The sequence below is a fragment of the Lepidochelys olivacea genome, assembly GCF_965140295.1.
Source record: "Lepidochelys olivacea isolate rLepOli2 genome assembly, chromosome: 3".
NCBI lineage: Eukaryota > Metazoa > Chordata > Testudines > Cheloniidae > Lepidochelys > Lepidochelys olivacea.
Genome location: NC_140413.1, coordinates 160,209,507 through 160,231,797, shown reverse-complemented (window position 1 = coordinate 160,231,797; position 22,291 = coordinate 160,209,507). Strand labels below are relative to the sequence as shown.

At 45.4% G+C, this 22,291-nt stretch overlaps 1 protein-coding gene across 3 annotated transcripts in view; it reads right to left on the bottom strand.

The window, feature by feature from the left end:
* WDR26 (WD repeat domain 26) overlaps positions 1-8,913 on the bottom strand; it is a 45,589-nt gene extending 36,676 nt beyond the window's left edge. For 2 of the 3 annotated variants that reach the window (XM_084623516.1, XM_084623517.1), the window contains exons 1-3: positions 8,204-8,913; positions 6,255-6,354; positions 6,086-6,142 (exon numbers count right to left, since the gene is read on the bottom strand). In XM_084623516.1, coding sequence (XP_084479642.1) covers positions 6,086-6,142; positions 6,255-6,354; positions 8,204-8,565 — 519 coding nt within the window. In that variant the 5' untranslated portion in view covers positions 8,566-8,913. The remainder of the gene's footprint in view (positions 1-6,085; positions 6,143-6,254; positions 6,355-8,203) is intronic. The other variant, XM_084623515.1, reaches the window with a different exon arrangement.
* Between the last annotated feature and the right edge of the window lie 13,378 nt (positions 8,914-22,291).

Here is a 22,291-nt window from a genome sequence, read left to right as displayed (position 1 = left end):
TATGCCAGGTAATGAAAGCCATTTCTGTGGAAGAAGAAAAGAGAAGAGAAAATAATAAATGTTTTTTTTGTTGTTGTGCCAATATCAGCAATTTCATGGAAATCCCTGTAAAAGCAAGGCAGAGGCACTGTCTCCATGACTCATTTTATCCATACTAGTACAAGAAGCATGTCAAAATTGACCAACGTTCAGCCTTTATATTGTGTATAGCAACCAAGGCAGAGTACTGTTGCCAAGACAGCTGAATATGTACATTCTCACAGTTGGTTCAGAGCATATTTTCCTTTTAAAAAGTCCTTTAAACCTTTCCTTTTAAACCTGATGTACAGCATTAAAGATGAATTGAGGAAGAAGTGTTGCATTCTGCTGTTTCTATGACATAATTAACACTAAAATTGGTTCAATGTTAAAGTGACCATACATAGAGAATTGCTAGGGTCTAAGCTTTGAACAGGGTTGAGCAAAATCAGGATTGAAAAATGTTACGTGGTTTAAGTATATATATTGTCAGTGCTTAAACTATAAAACGGGACGAAACTGGATGTTTTGTACTTTTTCTTAGTTTCCTAGTTATATAAAGATTCTATATAAAATATGAACTTCTTAGTGGTTTCTCTTAAAATACTCATCCAAGCTGAAAAAGCAAAGTCCAGGGCCCCATCAACATCCTTACTGTGAAAACCCTGCAAACCAGATAAGCAAATAGCCCATTCTAGAACTACAAGCAACACCATCTTTTGATATTCTGAATGTCCTCAAATTGAAATCAAGAAAATTGAAGTGTTTTGATCTGTGTTTGTGGTTTGAAGTCAATGGAATGTGTGTTCGTATATCATTTAGGAACCTTACTTTAGGCTTTTATTTTTGAAAAACTGACTTGCATATATAAAAAACGAATTCATAACAATTTTATTAGTATATTGAAAATCTAAATAACTTTTCATTGTTAACATCAAAGCAATTTTGTTTTGAAGTGACAATCACCACCACTAAGAGAGAAGTTTAATAAAAATATAATTTTAGCCTCCTAATGCTGCAACATTTATGTACATGCTTAGCATAAATAGTCCTGTTGAAGTCAATGAGAATATTTATGTGAGTAAAGTTATGTGTCTGGTTTGAAGAATCAGGGCCTTAACTTTCAATATTCTGTTTTTCCACCTATGGCAGTTTTGTAAAAATCAAATAAGATACTCTACTAATAGTGGCACTTAACAATAGCACAATTTTTTCAAGCAAGTTTAACAAAACCTCAACCCAATTTAAATACCCCCCCCCAACAAAAAAAAAAAGTCACTTGATTGATGTCAGCAAAGTAAGTTATTCCAAACTGGTCTGGATCTCTGCTCTCCTGTCCACAGGGAGGCTGTGCATGCCATTCCTGGGACAGAAACTCTTATCCTGTTGTTGAGTAGCCTCCTCTAGGCAATCCAGCAAAGCCATTGACTGAAACTAGAGGAAGCTGCATCTAGCAACTCTCTTTTAGGTAACCAGGTACAAGGCCTCTGAGTGAAAGCAAAAGGAAAACATGAGAGGATCCTGGAGTGTATCCCCTTCCAATAAGGAATCATTACATCTTTTAGGGCTTCTCTACACAGCAAATTACTCCTGATTAACCTCCATGTGTGGACACACTAATTCCACATGGAGTTAATAAGGAATAGTTAATCTGCTCTTAATTCACACCCTAGTTTATTCCAGATTAATTTTCATGTGTAGACAAGCCTTTAGCTGATACCATAGAGTTAGGAAACCTGAAAGCCCCCAGTTGGAATTCAAATGATCATTGAACATAACTGCAGGTAGAAGTGCTATCTCTCTTAAAAGTGTGATGCTCAAATTCACCTAGCTAGGATGAATACCATTATCTGACAGAATAACCCCAAATCAAGTGTAGACAAGTGAAATTTCACTTGGAAATTACAAGTGCACTGACTGAAATGCTGGCCTGGGCCAAAAACCAAAGTGGATATCCTTACATTTTTTGAAAATACCACCTAACACGGGATGGGCAAACTTCTTGGCCTGAGGGCCACATCAGGTTTCAAAAATTGTATGGAGGGCCAGCTAAGGGAGGTTGTGCCTCCCTAAACAGCCAGACATGGCCCGGCCCCCCATCCTGCTTCTTGCCCCCTGATGGGCCCCCCCTTCCCTGATAGCCCCCCCAGAACCCCGACCCCTGACTGCCCCCCGCCGCCCCATCCAACCCCTCCTCCCATTCCTGACTGCCCCCCCCCAGAACCCCTGCCCCCATCCAACCCCCCCGTTCCCCACCCCACCCCCATCCACACTCCCTAAGTACTCCCCCCAAACTCCCCTGTCCTCGATCCACCTCCCCGCCCCCTTATCACGCTGCCTGGAGGACCAGCGGTTGACGGAGCTACAGCTGCACCACCTGGCTGGAGTCAGCCACGCCACTGCACAGCACAGAGCACCAGATCTGCTGTACTGCCCCAGGAGCTGCAGGGGAGGGAAAACAGTGGGGGAGTGGCTGGGGGCTAGCCTCCCAGGCCAGGAGCTCAGCGGCCGGGCAGAAGGATCCCGTGCATAGGCACGACTCTGTGGGTGCTCCGGGGCTGGAGCACCCACAGAGAAAAATTGGTGGGTGCTCTGCACGCACTGGCAGCTCCCTGACCTGCTTCACCTCTGCCTCCCCCTTGAGCGCGCTGCCGTGTCCTGCTTCTCCCCCCTCCCTCCCAGCGCTTGTGCCGTGAAACAGCTGTTTTGCGCAGCAAGCACTGGGAGGGGGGAGGAGGAGAAGGAGGAATGCAGCATGCTCAGGGGAGAGGTCCAACAGGAGCAGGGAGGGGGCGGAGGGGCATGAGCACCCTCCAGCACCAACAAAAGTTGGCGCCTGTGGTCCCATGGGTCGTAGTTTGCCCACCTCTGACCTAACACCAGAAGAAAGTTTTGATTTTCATGTTTGGTCCACTACTCTGGATAAGGCTTTCTTCTGGCTCCTCACCCAATTGCATCCCCCATACTATGTGACACGAAGTATAGACATGGCTAGCCATATTACTCAACGGTAGTACAGGGCACAATTGCCTTTCAGTGGTGTTTACAAATTAACTAAGAGGGGAGGCTACTTTTCATTTTTAGCTCAGGCCAGATGCAGCAGCTGTTTAATGAACCCACAAGTTTAAACTTAGATCAGTAGTTTGTACCTTAATATGCAGCATTTATAGCACTTCCATCTGTGATCTCAAAGCACTTTATGCCCATGTTCACAGACAATTTAGAATATACATGCAGTACAACTCTATGTTCACATAGCTCATTTTTGATCAGAAGCTGTGAAAATTTTGATATCCAGATCACCCTTGACCAAGTCACAATAAAAGTAAGATTCCCTAGCCTATTAAAGCTTACAGCAAAATGTCAGTAAGATTGACTTTTTACATACACCCCCCCCCGCCCACTCAACTTCAGATACATGTGGTCAAACTGCCAGGTTGAGATTCAGAAACCCAAACCCATATGATCTTGGTTCATAAAACACAAACAGCATTTCTTTCCCTAAAGGATATGGCGATTTACTGCACTTATTCTACTAAGTGCTGTTCAACATCAGCTGAATGAACACATTTTTTAAAATCTAAAATTATGATAAAGTTTGACTTAAAAACAGAAACCAGAAGATTGTCAATATAAAGTTGCCAAAGTGTGTACACATTGAATTGAGTTGTTTTACTTTGTTCATGATAGGGTGGAAACAGATGAAGTCCAGGCACTAGTAAGATTACTAGTGATTTAAAAAACAAAAAAACAAAAACCTGAATTATTTAACTCCCCCCACCACTAGGGCCATGAGTGGGAGAAAGATAACCCCACCCCTTAAAATAAATAGAAGTACCTACAACATCACTGAAAGTGCAAAACCCAGAGATTTAATCATCTTTTATTAGATCTGATTATGTTCTATAGATTGTCACAGCTTAGACTTTTTTTTTTTGTAAAAAACAATTAAAAAAAAATCAAGTGAGCTTTCCTTTTACAGTTGCTACTTATTGCTCTAAATTGGACTGAAATCTTGCAATAACCATAAAATAATCCAGACAAATATCTTCCAATCAACGTTAAAAAAAACTTGATAGGTCACCCCTATAAAAGTTTATTAATAGCTTTTAAAAAAAACTCAAATACTAAAACATCTGACTCTAAAGATATGGATGATAAAACAGATAAAGTCCTATCCCCGTACCTTACATCTTTTATTTAAAAAAGTCTGCCACATGTACAGTAGTAAGAAAATAAATTAAAGTCAGTATTTGTTATTTTTTATTCATCAGACTCAGTTTAGATGAACAAAATACACTTTACAGCATCAACCTAGTTTAGAGAAGGTAGAGTCTGAAAACAAAATTCACATTTCTATGAGTTTTACTCATTTTCCCCAAGGTTAGGGCTGCTGATAATAGCTCATCTCAACTAATTAACCTCTCACAGTTTGTATGGCAACTTCCAACTTACTATATGTTGGATTCTATGCATCCAATGAAGTGGGCTGTAGCCCACGAAAGCTTATGCTCCAATAAATTTATTGGTCTCTAAGGTGCCACAAGTACTCCTGTTCTTCATACTTTGGATTCTCTAAAAGCAAATCGTCCTTGTTTTCCTCTTTTGTCAAGATTACCTATTGTACAAAAATCCTCATAGTTTGACAATTTTTTCATGCACTAGAATAGACAGCACCATTTTGAACGGAATCGCGAAAACGCATATCCCCAAAATGTAAATGTTATCAGAGTTCTAAATTCAATAGATGCTACACTCTTGGGTATGTAACAGGCTTCTGAATTCTCACTCCTCAGGAGACACTGAAAATGTACACATTATTTTGGTATACTCTGTTTGTATAGTCTGTCTTGACCCAGGTTTTTTTTCCTGCTGTCTTTTAAAAAGCTTGCCTTTCAATATTAGCCTGCAAAGCAAAATACAGGTACTAGAACTATAGCTTAATAGAAAAGACTTTGGAGGGGTTAAACTTTCACACAATTACAGAACAAGATGTAACTTCTTTCAGGCAGCCACTGATGTTTTGTTAAACATCTGTTTTTCCTACTTCACTTCCTGTTCTCTCTCTTCCCCTCCCCCACCAGGCAGGAAACTCTCCTCCTGACAACAAAATGAATCAGCTAGAAGTAAAAAGCTAAGCAGCCATCAGCTGATTCCTCACTGTGTACAGCCACAGGCACTTCAAAAAGCAGTGTTACTTTTTTCTCCGCAAATAATACTACAAAACTACACTGAATAGCTTATGTCCAATTAATTTCAGTAACATTTAACATAGTAAAAAAGATGTTTGAAGAAAGACTAGGGCTGTATGTAACCATTTTGATCCTGGGTCATAGAAATAAAACCAGAAACTCTTTGTATGTCAGAGTCCACAAAGTTATTGAAACCACATACATTAAAACCAAATAAGCTGTAACTCTGTCAAGTCACAGGATCGAAACCATAGCGTGAACAGAGTGAACACACATTACCAGACTGGTCTGCTTTAAAAATAATTTAAAAGAGGACAAAGCTCTACAAAAATTCCAAAGAGTGACACACACATATTTGTTCTTTAAAAGCTAGCTAGAAAAGCAACAGTATTGTTCATTTTCTATAACAGCGACTATATTCCCATAACATTCTATTGCAGTATGCAAACTCCCACAGTACCTAGGTATTCTACATTGTATCTAAGCTTGGTTCTTTAAGAAAACATATAAAAATCAGCTATTTCAAACTCAGAAGCACTTTTCGAATTTCTCTAAAGTAACTGAATTAAACAAACAGTTTCAACTGAAGTTATCCAATGTATGGATTTTAAATTAGATATACAGGAGTACACAATTTGAATCCATGAAGAAAGACTTTAATAAATTTACACATTAAATGCATTGAGTATTGGTCTTAATATTTTTAGGCTCTCTCTCACATACTACAAAATGACAGGAGACCAAATTAGTATTGTGCTCGAGACTTCAAGCTGCTTACTAAAATAAATACATTAACTCTCAACTAGGTACAAAAAAAGTGTATTACTACAATTATTCCAAACTATATCTGAAACAATTCAAGATGTGTTTCTTACCACAATTGCGTGAGGAGAATGCACCAATGGCTTAAGTTCATTCAAGTCGTTCTCAGCCTGCAAAAATTGGTATAAAAAAGAAACATAAGCTTGAAGAACCATGAAATGCATTTCATATACTATACATTTAACAGTAGTTGTGCTGTCCTATATGCCTCACATACATTACCTTATCCCATTCTCCTTCCATTACATGATTGCGGAATTTGGTAGCAGAAGGATGTTCTAAACGACATCCTGACTCTTGCATGAGAAGATCAACAGTCTGGCTGCAGGAGAGATACAGTGTAAAAAAAAACTGACCAATTTTACCCTTAAAATGCACCACCCACTGCAATAAGCCTGCAATAGATAAAAACTGACTTTTTATGAAGCAAAAGAGTTATAACCAGATTCAGAAACACGTGAACAGATAAGTATTCCAATCACTCAATTCACTTCAATAGACAGCTCTCTATCCACAAGAGTGGTTGATTGGTTTGAAAACTTGCATGAAGTGCCAAGATGGTCGTCTTTGACTAACTAATCATCTCGGACAAGCATGTCTAGATAGAAATAAACCAGTTTTTAGCAGCAAGTTGTCTGCACAGAGGAAAATATAGGTTATAAACACTAGATGTGCCTCTATAACCCTCAGTAGAGAATGGGTATAAAGGGCTGCCACTGCTCTGTATTAACATGTCTGCAGAGATAGTCCTAGCCTTTGTTCATGTCAGGACTTTAAAAGGTTCGTTCCTTAAAATAAAAAATAAGCAAACCCACTAACTTGTAACCCTCCCCCTTTTGTGCTAAAAATAGCATATTTACTGTGGTGTAGCCTATAAACAGTCACAAGCTGTCTCCTGCTGTGGAGAATCTGCCTCCTATGTCAGTGGTGCATTTTATTTTATGTACTAAGTTCATTAGAATCAATCCAGCCCCACAACAGTTTGCCATCTCTCCTTTGGTACTTCCCTTGTAGCTTTATTTTCTGGGGCATCATCTATAGGAGCCCTCCGAAAATCTCAGTATCCACCTAGTTGCTATTATGTTTTATTTAGAAAAGGGGGAGAGGGGTGTTTATAAAATCCAGATGGTTCATCTCTCTGTATTTTTATTTCGCCTCCCTCCACTGCATACTCACCCAAAAATACTGCAGTGCTCTAAGCCACGGAAGAGCCAACCTATTTGTCATTTTAATTTTTTCACTCTATAGATAGCCTTTGAAAAAGCTATTAGACATATGGCCAAACCAAACCTACAAAAGCTTTCATCCAATTACACGAACACAGGCTCTGCAGTCAGAATCCTAAATACTGGTTTAATTCTTCGGTTGGTTTGTTTACAATTAACCACTGAGCTCTTAAGACTTTAACAAAACAAAAACCTCCAAGTGTCCAGGCTCCATTATGTTCACCAGATCACTTCGCCCCCACTACCACATTTGTATTGATCTGAGTTTAGTGGTATGTGATTGGGCTTTCATACTGTCATCTCTGGCAGAGGAAGCTCTACCTGTTCCCCACCACGGTTCAGACCGTCTGTCTCGAATGTACAAAGCTTGAATGGAAGAGCCTTAAAGACAGGCCCCTCACGTCATTATTTTCAACACATCAGGTCTGCCCCACAGTTCCCCTTCATATACACTTACTGATCTCTCTATACAATGGGATATCAAGCTGTGACAAGGTAGTATGTGGGAGAAGGCGGCCCCTTTCCTCCCCTCCACCGTCCAAATCTTACGTATGTGGGTCATAAACAGATTTGTTGGTCTGTCTCCCATGGGCACAAATGGTGCCCTAAAACAGAACAAGTCTCCCAGCACCATTCTTTTCCCCCGGCCCACTCCTGCACCAAGCCAGCCCCCTCCCCCACTTTTGACTCCTCTCTCCCTATCGATGTGCAATTCAGCTACATCAGCGCGGACCTACAGCAGGGGAGGGGCCCGGAGCCCCATTCCCACCCAGCCTCCCTCTGGTCCCTGTGGAGGAGGAGGCGGGGGGGGTCCACATAGCACCGCTAGAGGGGAAGGGGAGGAAAACGGGGCCTCGCCGTGTGGGGCTCCCTTACCCCCACTAGCCCGCCGCCGTATGAGGGAGAAAGGGATCGGTCTCCCTTCTGAGAGGCGCGGGCACTTACTTGAGGCCCAGCCCGTGGAGGTGCTGCCCTATGAGCCGGATCACGTCCTCGTCGGACTGCGAGAGCCGCTTCTTCTTCTTCAGGGCGCTGCCGCCGCCTCCCCCCAGCTCCGCGGCGGCCGAGCCGGGGCCCCCGGCGGCCGGGACCCCGTTGTTGACGCTCAGGCCGCCGGGGCTGATGCTGCTGCCGCCGCTGCTATTGGCCGCGGAGGGCAGCAGCCCGTTGGCGTGAGCCAGCTGCTCCCCGGCGGCCGAGCCCGACGAGGCCTCGCCGTTCTGGGCGCCCAAGCAGCCCAGCTCCGGGCCCGCCGGCCCCTGCGGCGGCGGCGGCTGCTGGCCTCCTCCTGCCCCGTTGGCCTGCATGGCGCTGCTGCCTCTGAGCGGGGCGGCAGGGGGGGCGAGCCCGGCGGAGAGCGAGGGGGACTGGGACGAGGTGAGGCCTGCTCTGCCCGCGGAAGCCCCGGGCTCGCCTGCTCCCTCCGCCGCCGCCGGGGAGGCCCGGGCTTTCTTCCGCGGGGGCGGGGAGGCTCCGCCGGTGTCCGAGTCGGAGGAGGAGGAAGCGGAGGCCAGAGTTTCCTCGCCGAGAGCGGCCGTGGTGGGAAGCCGGGGGGCGGGGGAGGCGAGGAAGGGAGGTGAGGGAAGGAGGAGCGGGGCCCTGTCCCCCCCGGGGTCCCGGAGGCAGCGCCGCCGCCCGCTCTGGGCTCCCTCTTGTTATTGCTGCCGCCGCCGCCGCCTGGAGCCCCCGCCCGGCCGCCCCAGGCGCCCGGCCTGCTCCGCGCCGCTGGGTTTGTCACTTCTCTGCCCAGCTGCAGCCTAATGGAGTCCGGGCCGGGACGTCACAGGAAATTCCTATACTGCCCCCTACACCCACTTCCGCCGCCCGGAGCCGGTGTGGAGCCTATGGGGTGGGGGGCCGAGAAGAGCGGGGCTTCACCCTGCTTGTGCAGCGGCAGGGGATGGGGGGAGGGCACAGACCCAGAGGGGGCTCTGCCACGCACCTGTCTAGCTGCCTCCCACCCAGCCCGGTGTGCCTACCTAGCATGTCTCTGTATACACACTGTGTACATGTGTCCTGATCTGTAATACATATGGACAGACTATATATAGGTGTATGCACATCTGTAGGCGAGTGTGTAAATACACACACACGTGTATATATACACACATACTTAGATATATAGATGATACACACACACATACACCCACACAAAGATAGATGGATAGATGACACACACACACCCCAACATCAAATGTGCTAAAAGAACATTATTAAGGTTGCCAAGTGATCACTGAAAAGTTAAATGCCAGAGTTAAAGTGAAACCCTAATTTGGCCCCCTTGTGCCTATGCATTAGGAGATCATCTTTAGTTACATGATCCCATAGTATTTTTTCCACAGAAGCCTACTGCAGTCAGTGCATAGTATAGACAGTTCTCACTTAATGAGCAACTAATCAATATTTTGTTTTCTCCTCATTGTTTAATAACATACTAGTCAAACCCTGCTCTCAATGCAGAATTATTAATTTTTCATGAACTTTATCATAGTGTTCACAAACCTCTATGAATTTATTTTCACAACATCCCTGTGAGGTGAGAGGATATTATTATCCCCATTTTACAGATGGGCTCCCGAGACACAGAGATAAAAGTAAAAAGTTCCCAGTAAGTTTGGATGCCAAACAGATACCTAGGATATAATTTGGCAGAGTACATATCATTACATAGCACTTTATGTGTTCAAAGCACAGTTCCATTAACTTCAATTGTAGCTGTGATTGCTCAGCAGTTTTGCAAATCTGGTCCCAGGAAATGAGGAGTATAAGAGTAGTGACCACATCTGAAAAAATTAGTTTCAAGTGACTTGTCTAGCAACACATAGGAATTCATTGCAGAGGCAGGGATGGACTCCAATTCTCCAGGGTGCATTCAGCTGCCATAACCACAATACTGTCCGTTCTGCAATCATCTGTCTCATCCACTCCATATCTATCACTCCATATCTATCATTTTCATGTGCAGGTGGTGGAATCCCCTTGGTGTGGCAGAGGATGTCCCGGCTGGTACCAGCAGACTTAGAGATCTCCTGGACTACGATCAAAGGGACTGGGTAGACCTGCGGCACTTGATCAGCACATGAGGCTGTCCACCCTGCATGTCTCCTGTTGTGTGCTCCAGGAGGTGAGGGCAGCCTTGTCTCCTGCTTCTCCAACTTTCCTTGAGCAGGTGCTGCAGGAGGGTGCTCCCTGACTATTCCTCACGCTGGCCCTCTGGATCTTGTCATCCTGCCTTGTGAGTCTCCCTGCTGTCCCTGACATGCCACCTGAGCTGGCTGCACAACATCCAACTGATCCACCTCTGAACCATGACTGGAAAAGATCTGTATGCACTCACCATTCATACTATTCACTTCCTCACCCCCGTGTTCCACACCGACACCAGGTGGCGGGACCTGCTGCCACTGGAAGAGGGCAAGGAACCCTGGTGGGCCAGTCTGTGCTCCACTCTGGTTTCACTTCCCACCAGGGATATTAGTTGGTGGCTCCTCTGAGCCATGAGCACAGGCGTGTACCTGACGTGGTTCATGCACTCCTCTGATACATATCCTTCCTGTGATGAGAGGGAGACACTAGTACACATCTATGTAGGGTATATCAGGTGGCAGCCCTTCTTCTGGCTCCTCCAGAACCTCTTACTAAGGTTATAGCTGCATTTGCCCCTGCTTTTCCTGATCTGTGCACCCCTCCTCGTCCATCTTCTCCTGGCTTTGGCAAAGATGGCCATCCATCACACCAGAAGAAGGAAGTTGGATGGGGGTACTCTGTGACTGTGGAGTCTATTTCCATTCCCTTTTTCAATCATATCTGGGTAGAGTTCCTACCCAGGTGGTGTCTACAAATTCCTTAGACACCTTTGAGGAGTGATGGGCACTGTCCGGGGTTCTCTGCTCTGTGTCCCCCTCTGGCTGCCTTATTTTTAACCTTTGACTTAATAACTTTAACCCTTAACCTGTTTCTGTTTTCTCTTTCATTGTCCCAAGTACTCAACTGTGACTCGGGCTTAGTGGTTCCTCCCACTTAGTTGAGGGGGTGGGCCTTAACTTTTGGGCAGGCCTAGATCTGCCTGTCCCAGTGCTAATACATCTGTCAGAGGCACATCTTCATATGTAGGTGGTGGAGTACCCCTTGGTGTGCTTGAAGATAGTCCTGGGTAGTACCACCAGAATCAGAGACCCCTGGACTACAATTAGAGGGATTGGGTGGACCCCGTGGTGCTTGGCCGGTGGACCCCGTGGTGCTTGGCCAGTGCATGAGCTTGACTACCCTGTGCATCCACCATTTTGTGCTCCAGGAGAGGAAAGCTTTTGTCACCTATCTTGAGTGGTCCTGTGTGACAGTATTCACATAAACTGTGACTGTATAGATCATCATTGCAGCCACTGTTATATATTTGCAGCAAATATTCTACAAAGGTTGCCATGTGAGGTGTCTATAAAAAGGTTATGATTTGCTGGTTGTGATTATGATATCTGTATTCATGTATCAATTTTGTAGTTGAAGTTATAAATATTGGCTATGTACTTGTATCTCAGTGTGTTTGATTCCAAGTAGCCTCATTTAAGCAGTTGGTCAGCTTCTTGAGAAAGGACTATTCTCAGTAAGTGCCCAATCAAGAAACACTTAACTGACAATGGACTTTGGGGGATGCCAATCCACATCTGAGCTTTCCTGGGAACATTCAAACTAACATGTAAACAGTGGTGTCGGCCTGAGTCATGCATGGACATGTGACTTGCCCATGACTCCAAACTCCATCTTGCTGCTGTGAATTCCACAGTAAGAACAAAGGGGTATCCTTCCACCTGGCAGAGAATATAAAAGACCCTGGAAACCCATCCATTTTATCTTCAGTCCTGCTTCTTACTTCTGGAGGAACCTTGCTACAAACTGAAGCTCTGAACAAAGGACTGAATGACCCATCCCAGCTGTGGATGTACTCCAGAAACTTGATTTGAACCTGCAGTTTATCCCATCACTACTACAAGCCTAAATCAAGAACTTTACCATTATTGTATGTAATTGATTCCATTTAACCAGTTTTAGCTCTCATCTGTGTTTCTTTCTTTTTATGAATAAACCTTTAGATTTTAGATTCTAAAGGATTGGCAACAGTGTGATTTGTGAGTAAGATCTGACTTGTATATTGACCTGGGTCTGGGGCTTGGTCCTTTGGGATCAGGAGAATCTCTTTTTTCTTTTACTGGGGAATTGGTTTTCATAACCATTCGTCCCTATAACAAGTGGCACTGGTGGTAATACTGGGAAACTGGAGTGTCTAAGGGAATTGCTTGTATGACTTATGGTTAGCCAGTGGGGTGAAACCAAAGTCCTCTCTGTTTGGCTGGTGTGGTGTGCCTGAGAGGTGGAAAACCACCAGTTTGGGTCTGACTGCGCTGCTCTAAGCAATTTGTCCTGAATTGATACTCTCAGTTGTGTCCCACCAGAGGCAGCATTGTTACATCCTGCTGGAGGGCACTTCCTGCCAACTCCTCAACCTCAGCCCTCCAGTTCTCATCATCAGGCCTCTGCCCTGTGATTTCCTCTCTCCCCCACCCCGGATACCTCTAGTGCACCACCTAAGCTGGCTGAGCACCATCCAGCAGGCCCTTCTCCAAACCATGCCCCAAGAACATCTCTACATGCATGTGCTTCATACCATCCACTTCCTTGCCCTCATGTCCCACCCCAACACAAAAGTGGTGGGACCTGCTGTCACTTGCGGAGGGTGGAGAGCCCCAGTACACCATCCGGACCCACGATCCACTGGGGATCTCAGTTGGCAGCTCCTTCACGGACACATGAACATGGGCATATGTTTGGCACAGTTTACAGAGTCCCCTGACACCTGTCCTTTATGTGGCAAGATGTGACACACATCTACATAGAAAGTGTAAGCTGCTGCCCCTCTTTCAGGTACTCCAGAACCTCCTGATGAGACCCACTCATCTCAGTACCTTCAATAGGTTTAAGAGGGCACTGAGTCCATGTGACATGGTATACCAGACCCTCTGAGGCCCCCTGCTGGAGATCTTGTGACCCTGCCACACCCTGCCCCAAAAAAGGGCAGTGGAGAGGGTCCTCCAAACTGCCTACAGTGGCTGTGTGGGACACAGCCAATCAGGCCCAGCAGCCTAGTATAACAAAAGCTGCAGGGCCAGAGCAGGGTGTTCAGTGCCTTGCTGCAGCTGTATGAGTGTGGGTGTCTGATAGAGCAGTGCTGCTAGAAACCAGGGAGAGTGAGAAAGAGCCCTGAGCTGGTTGCTGGGACTCTAGTAGGAGAAGGCCCTGAGGTAAGGGTGAAGATGGTTTGGGGCCATGGAGAAGTGGCCCTGGGAATTTGAGAAGCCATGTGATATAGTTAAAGGTACATAGCAGATGGCTGTGATCTACAGGGTCCCTGGGCTGGGACCTGGAGTAGTGGGCTGGCCTGGGCCACCCCTACCCCCCATTAGTCACTGGGGGGAAGTGGCCTGGGTATTGAGGCTCCCCAAAGGGGGAACTGAACTCCAGTGGCACAGCTGGAGAGCTATAGCCAGGAAGCCCCAAGAGAGTGAAGACACTGTCTCCAGGGAGGGAGCCTGGGGGCACTGCTCTATCCCAGAGTAGGGACAATCTGAGAGGGTGTGCACAAGAAGTGAGTGCACCCTATTACAGTCCAATACATCTGAACTGATTGCCTGCTGCCCACTTGGGCTTAAGGAAAGGTACCTGGGCCTTATAAAGGGGGAGACAGCTGCATTTGGTTGTTGACAGGTGCTGCGGGGAATAAGAAGGCTTCTGCAAGGCTGTAAGTTAGCAGAGAAGGCTGAACTTCAGGCAAGAAGTGTTGGGAGAGCAGGAAGACAGACCCTCAGAGAGGAGGGTCTCTGCCCAACTTGAGACTATGTAAAAGTAATGAATGTGAAGAGGACAGACCTTTAGTGAGGAAGGACTGGGCTTAGCTGAAATTTGGATGAAGAGTTTGAAAGTTTGAGTTTTTTATTTTAAAAATCTTTTCCAGGGCTTAATAAATTGGATCCCAGAAGGGGAAAGTTTTGAATGTCTAGAATGTGGCCTTTTTAAGGGTCCTGGGTGGGGTGGATGGAAAGAGGCAGTTTTCAGCAGAGCCATGGACACTGCAAGATAGGTGTGCCCTTTGACATCTTCCTACTTCTGGAACAAATGATGGCTGCAGGTGATGGTCTCCTTTACTACACAGGTTTCAGAGTAACAGCCGTGTTAGTCTACCCCCCCCCCCAGATGTTCTGGTTTAACTTGGATTTAAACTTGGAGAGTGGTCAGTTTGGATGAGCTATTACCAGCAGGAGAGTGAGTTTGTGTGTGTATGGGGGTGGGGGGGTGAGAGAACCTGGATTTGTGCAGGAAATGGCCCAACTTGATTATCATGCACATTGTGTAGAGAGTTGTCACTTTGGATGGGCTATCACCAGCAGGAGAGTGAATTTGTGTGGGGGGGTGGAGGGTGAGAAAACCTGGATTTGTGCTGGAAATGGCCCAACTTGATGATCACTTTAGATAAGCTATTACCAGCAGGAGAGTGGGGTGGGAGGAGGTATTGTTTTTTATTCTCTGTGTGTATATAAAGTCTGCTGCAGTTTCCACGGTATGCATCCGATGAAGTGAGCTGTAGCTCACGAAAGCTCATGCTCAAATAAATTGGTTAGTCTCTAAGGTGCCACAAGTACTCCTTTTCTCTTTACTACACAGTGCTGATTCATTCCCAAAGCAGTTCCAGCCTGTTCACTGAATGAACCAGGTGTTCTGTAGAAAAGACAGAATGTGATCATGTAATTAAAACTGTATCTTAGTGCATATGCACCAAAGGACTGAATTAATGTTGCATGGACAACCTTAAGTCCTCCATTTCTTAACTTTTGAGTGCTTGACTTTATTAAGATTGCAATGTTCTTAACATGGTTATTTTGACTGTAACTTTCAAAAAAGAAAACTTTTAAAAAATCCATTATGGGTCATCCGTGGGGTTGGGACTTCTAAATCTACTGCAGACATCTGCCACTTCAGCTAATGGACAACTGATAGCAGTGGTAGGTTGTTATCCTCTGTCAGTGATGGACAACCTGTGGCCCGTGGGCCACACGTAGCCTGTCAGGGTAATCCGCTAGTGGGCTGCGAGACAGCTTGTTTACATTGACCGTCCACAGGCACAGCCGCCTGCAGCTCCCAGTGGTCGCAGTTTGCCGTTCCTGGCCAATGGGAGCCGCGGGAAGCTGTGCAGGCCACAGGGATGTCTAGAGACTTGCTAGAAATGCAATAGTTTTTCAAAGATTTATAACTTGGCCACACTTGGGTGGATTTTCACAGAAATACAAGAGACATATCCTTGACACACAGGCCATCGCCACCCTGCTAAACTTAAGTTCTGCTCCAAAACATAGGGGCACTATACCATCTCAGAGAAAAGGTTGCTAGTGTGTGTGTTAAACTGGCAAACCAATGTATTTTTTTACTAGCCTTGTTCTCAGAAATGACAAAAATGTCAGCATGAGGCAAACCCCTGTCATGGTAAATTTCAGCTTAAGCAGTTCAGCTTTGGTAAAATGATAAGCAATTGAAAACAGGGTCTTATAATGGCAAGTATTGGGCAATCTTCATAGGCTGTGCAACCAATCCTACCTGTAATGTGTGTTTCTGTGCATTGGTATATAAGTAGTGTATATAAATACCAAATACATATTAAATATAGACTATATATTGTATATAAATTGTGTGTGCATGCACACATATATCTTTATTACACAGATATTACAGGAGTTGGCCATAGTCTGAATAAAAGCTGTATGGCAAGAAACCTTGCACTCATGCAGAGCTGTATTGACTTTCAGTAGGGCTCTGCATGTATGCAAGATTGAGTTACACTCAGAGGCTCCAAACCTGAAATCAGATCAGTGTATCTCTCTCTGTTCTCCACTGCCTCGTATCACTTGTGCGGAGTATAATTCACTGATCAGAATTCTCCACTTGCTTACACCAGTCAGCATTTTAAATCCACATTACACAGGTGAAAATCACACAAGACAGTAGAGAATCAGGATTATAATGACATGGTTGCATCACAACTTCATTTAAAGATTTGACTTTTGTAAGTCTACTAAAATTGACATGCTTAGTCAGATTCCTGAGGCACATCAAATTTCAAAGGAGGGAGCATGGTGGGGATAGTGACCCAAATTTTGGGTCATTTGAGACTTTTTTTTAAAAAACTGAGATAGAGATCAAAGTATTGCTGTGATGCAGGTGAAAATGGACTCAGTCAATTTTTACCAAGGTAGTACATGCCATTCTCTTAATCTTGGGGGACCCAAATTGTGAATGGGTAATTAAGAAAATGTTCACTTCTTCACTTGAATAGACGTGCAGTCTGGATGGATTACAGTGCACATTGCCAATAAAGAATAAATCTGAAAGGGTTCCTGTGCAGCCACTTTATGCATGCTGGGGTAGTTCGAGGGAATGTGCTGATGCCATTGCCCCCGGTGAACACCCTGCCACTAGTTCAAACCTCTGTACACCTGTGCAATAAAAATTGAATAACTCATGTTGCTTACTACAAGTTGCCTCTTATGTTAATGTGTTCTGTTTTTTATTCAGAGGTTCACTGTGAACACAGAACAGTCAGCAGCTGGTCTAAACAAAATTTTTTATTCTATTAGGTGGGAAGGAGCTGGAGCCAGAGGACTTTGTGTGGTTGGTGGGTGGGAGGGAGGGGGACAAGTAAGAGGGTCAGATAGGGATTGCAGCTGTGGAGGGGGCAAGAAATAAGGGTAGGTGGTAGGCAAGACTTAGATTTCCTGTTTGAGGAGGAAATCTGTGTATTTTGCTAGACCCTGGGGAACAGAAGGTAGCAAGTGGCTATTTCCTGATCTCCGAGCAGATTAATGTGGTGGTTTCTAAGACTTGTATTGTAGAGGCTTGTAACTGACTGCACAGGGACCCCTTTCCACTGAAGGAAAAGACATTGGCAACCCTGGAGTGCACGTGTGTGGATTTAGGGAGATTGCTGGATTACTAGGTTGTAGAAGTTTGCAGGAGAGCAAGGAATACACCATGACATGGGGATTGCTGACTATAGGCTCATTTGGGTGGAGAGATGACCTGCCTTGGCATCATGTTTTGCCCACTCTGCAATGTTTAATGAGTGACTCGAGTTTGTGATCTACTGGACATTGTGATGATTCACTTGGGGAGAAATTATCTGGGCCTTATTCCTGGTGGTGGGCCATAAGCACAGACTGGTGGGATCAAGTCATCATGCAGACATGGGATGAGCAGCAGTGGCTCCAGAACTTTCACAAGAAGAAGCAGATGTTCCTGGAGACTTGTGAGCAGCTTGCCTCAACCCTCTAGCATCAGCATATACACATGAGGGAGGCCAGGCTGCTACAGAAGCAGGCTGCTAGAGCTATCTGGAAGCTGGCTTATGCCAGACCATCACAGGTCCCTAGAGATGCAGTTTGGTGTTGGCAAGTCCACTGTTGGGATCGTAATGGTGGAAGTTTGTGAGGCAATCGGGACTGATGTACCCAAAGGCAGTGAGCATAAACAATGTCTTGAAATAATATCTGGCTTAGCAAAAATAGGCTTTCCAAACTGCGGTGGGGCCATTGGTGGACTCCTGTGCCCTCAATTTGTCCACCACAAGGAGCGTGTGAGTACATAAGGAGTAGTATCCTTTTTTGGTTTATGCAGGCCCTAGTTGACCCTCATTATGCAGGCCCATCTACCATGAGAGGTAGGTTCATAGACACTAATGTGGGATGTAGTGGCAAGGTGCATGATGCCAGGGTGTTCTGGAGATTGGAACTTTACCCTCATGGACAAGCTGTGGTATTATTTTCACCCAGTGACATTGTTATAAATGTAGTCACTGCCCCACTATTATTCTGGGGGACTCTGCTTACCCCCTCTTGCCATGGCTTATGAAACCTTCTCCTGATCTCAGAGGACCTGTCATGGAACAAAATTCTCAAACAGACTCTGGTTCAGCTGCAACAGCAGCACAGCACCTAGTGGGCGAAGAGCCAGGCAGCCAGTGCATTGAGCAGACACAGACTGGCACTCCCTGAGTTCTTATGGTTGGTCTGAGTGGCCTCTAGTGGGAAACGACTAATGAGAGGTAAGCTATACTAAGTCTATTGCAAGACATAGACTGTATGAATTCCTTACAGAACATGGCAAAAGAAGGTTCAACTACACACTTGGTACCTGTAGGGTGATGGTTGAATGTGCATTTGGCAGATTGAAGTCCTGGTGTCAATGGCATCCAAACAGTTCTGTAAGCAATGGCAGTCTGCACTATTGTTGCCTGCTTTGTCCTCCCAGATGTTGTGCAGAGCACAAGTGAGCTCTTGCCCCAGAAATGGGCTCAATACACTGCTAGACTTCTAGACAGGTGCATTTTCTGGCTGTGTGTACTGGTCATTACAGGGACAGGATCCACATGTGCAACAAAAATCAGGGATGCTTTGTGCACCCACTTAATGGGCTTGCCTCCTCCAATGGGTGAGGGGAATGATGTAATAGGAAATTAAACAGTATTTGTAATGTGTGCTACAGTCAGCCTGTAGGTGTAGGCCAGATCCAGAGGAGGGTCTTATGAACTTACATGATGCATTATGTATAATCCCATCATGTTCCTCATCACACAGTTTGATTTACTATGAGGGTATGTATGAAAAATGTTAGCCACATCATAAAAACTGGCCACATTCTTTAGACACACATCTTAATTGTGTGATGCTTTGAAATTAAAGGGGTGGTTTATGCATGTTTAAACATGCACGTCAAAGCCCAGTTTATAGATTACTGTGAGGAAGTTCCTCTGAAGTACACGTAATACACCATGATAATGACACCTTCCCTATGGAACACTTTATTTGTAAACAGTCATGTAATAGACACTCTCCATGTTAAAAACCTGATGGGGCAGATCAGCTGCCAGCAAAACTAACAATAGAACAAAAAGTGCAAAACCCAGTGAATATTAGTTGTGAGGAAATGCAATGCACAACAGTGCAAAACACTCATGCTCTATTCAGTGCCACTCAATAACTAATTATATCTGGGAGTCCACTGTCTCTCTGTTCTTTGGCCATTCTAGTGTGTGTGTTGGAATGTGGGCCACTGCAGGAGGTACATTTGGTGAGTCCAACTACTTTGGCTGGGTGGTCTGTGTCACAAGTGTGCATGAGCTATAGGACATGCTAGCATTGAGGGGATTCAGGGCATGAGCATGAGTTGCAGCTGGCAGCTGCAATCTTGCTGCCATAAGCACGGACATTCTTTCAAAGTCTTTTTCTGCTGCATTCTATCTTCTTCCCTCAGCCTGCATTCTTGCTCCAAAACCTGTGCTGCCAAACTCTTTTCTTTCTTTCTCTGGAATTCCAGCTGAGGGTTGGCCTTCCACAGGATCTTAGCTGTTACTTCATTTTGGACCTATTTCCTCCATGCCCCACTGCACCAAAGCTGGCATCCAAAGGCTCCTGGCTGCTTATATGCGTCATGCAGAAGTTGAAGAGCCAGCGAAGGCAAGTGAAAACACAGTATTACATAGCATTTACTGTACAGGGAGGGGCTACAGCAACTCATGGGCAAAATATGCTACTTTTGTGTAGAACACGCATAGAACCCAACGAAAAAATTTTCTTTGCTCAGACAGTCCTGTGAGCTTCAATCAGCAGCAAGACTTCAGACATCATTGGAAGATGCACTTTACAAACTGAATTTAAATTACTTATAAATCTCCACCATTTTATCCTGGAGTTGCATGGGGCATAAGGGTATGAGGTTCACTATGCTTTACTACTTGTGGTTTTACTGTCCTTAGCCAGGGCAACAACTGGAGAACACTAGAGTTCTGGAGATTCTTGACTGGTAGCGTGACCTTCTGCTCCCAGTTAGCAGAGGCCGGCCATTCATCTGTGCTAAAGAGCTTTCTAGGCATTTGGTGACTGACCAGCATGCTTCTGAATGGAGAGGGCTTGTGAGCTACAGAGGTGGTCGTAATAAGTATGCCCTGTCCTGTGAGAAGTACACAACCATAACCAGCCAAGAATGTTATAATCCATAGGTCAATGAACAAAATAATGCTTTAGGTTGGAGACATAAGGGAATGAGTTTCACCAGTAACAGAAATGTGCTACAATCCCTGGGTTATAATAATAATTTCATTGGTCATAAACCAGAAATTTCTCCCATTTGTATATTAAGAACCAATATGGAGGCAAAACATACCTGCCTCTGATGCTGCTTTTGCCTCCTGTGCTTCTGCTGCTGGTTGCTCTTGGGGAGCCAACCCAAACAGCTCCTCCAGGTATGGTCCCAGGATGTGCTGTAGCTGCTCTGGTGGCATGAAAACTAGGCTCACGTCCCAGGTTTCAGCCGATGGCTGCTGGCTCTCTGGTGGCTCTGGTAACTCAGTGTTATTAGGGTGCCATGCCTGCTTAGCAGACTGTCATATTAAATAGTATTTGTAATGTGGCTGCTGAATCTCCCTGAATCTGGTCAAACTGCTTGTACACGAGGGAGGCAGAAGATGTATTTTCAGATGTGCAGTTACTGTTCCTCCCATTGCACTAGTCAGTTTTAAGCCACTTCATTCGCTCCTCACTGATGGCAGTCTGGTGGATCCCTAGTGCTACAAACTTCTTCAAGATTCCTTTGTACACATGATCTCTTGCACTCCTACTGAAGTTGAAGCTCTTGGTTGCTTTTCACCAGAGACTTACCAGAATTTGACTCTGTTCCTCTGGCCAGCAAGCAGTGCACTTGTTGCGGGGCTTCTTCCCGTCAGTGGCCATAGCTAACAAAGGAGACTGTTAAATGAGTTTCCAGATGAGTGGTCAGCATTGAGTGGTAGAGCAACTATACTAGAACCAGGTGGGAGTTGCTTCCAGTTCCTGAGAATTAAGTTTTAGTTTAGAAGGGATGAGAAACAGGATTGTAGGAGTAGCACTGGTGGAATCCCCTGACAAGTCTGGGACTCCAAGCTTGAGCTGTGTCCACACTGCAAAATGACAGGGCTTGGACCTGAGTCCCTGAATGTCTTGGGCTCAGGCCCACTCCCCCAGGTGGGCCCCGAGGGTTAGCTGACAAATCAGAAAGGTGTATGTGGATGGTGTGGGGATTTGGGCTCAAACCTGAGTCTGCACCTGGGTTTTACAATGCACAGTGGACATACTCCTAGGAGGCCTTTGCTCCAGGGTCTGCATGTGAGTTGGGTTATAGGAATGGGCGGGGGGGGGGGGGAAAGTATCAGCAATAGAAATGTTTGTATAGCAGGGAGTGAGGACTTCAGGGAAATGCTTGCAATGGAGTAGGGCTGGGTACAGTAGTGGGGAGTGGGCCAGGGTGGAGGGCAATCCAGTGAATGTGTCCAGGGCATACCTGAGGAGGTGTGCCTAAGCAGGGATGGTGTGGCCCACCTAGTGGCAGTGTGGAAAGGACAGGCTGGCTGGCTCCGTAATCAAACTGCAGGACATCCTATGTACAACTGCTTAAGCAACTTAGGCTTGTTAAGGTGATCACAGTGAATTGCAGGAGGAATCACAGCCTAAATCCTCAGTCTGTGGGGAGAGAGCGGAACACAGGTTCCCACCCAAAGAGAGGTGATAGCCAGATCCCTAAGCATTGTGTGGTGCCATCAAGGGGAGGACCCAAAAGTGCAGTTTTCTCAGTAACTGGGATGACAAGAACCAGGTGTGTGAGGGGAGGGGGTTGTTTTTGTTTTAGGGGGCTTGATCAAGTGATCCCAAATTTGGACAACTAACACTATCCTGCACCCCCAAAGAGACATAGCAAATTTCAAGACAATTCCAGTGAGTACGTAGGCTTTTTTTTTTTTTTTAAGCACTTAGGAGAGTAGACCTCTAAACAGAAAGCACTGCTCAACCTTAACTATAGCAGAGCTCAGATTTCAGAGTAACAGCCGTGTTAGTCTGTATTCGCAAAAAGAAAAGGAGGACTTGTGGCACCTTAGAGACTAACCAATTTATTAGAGCATAAGCTTTCGTG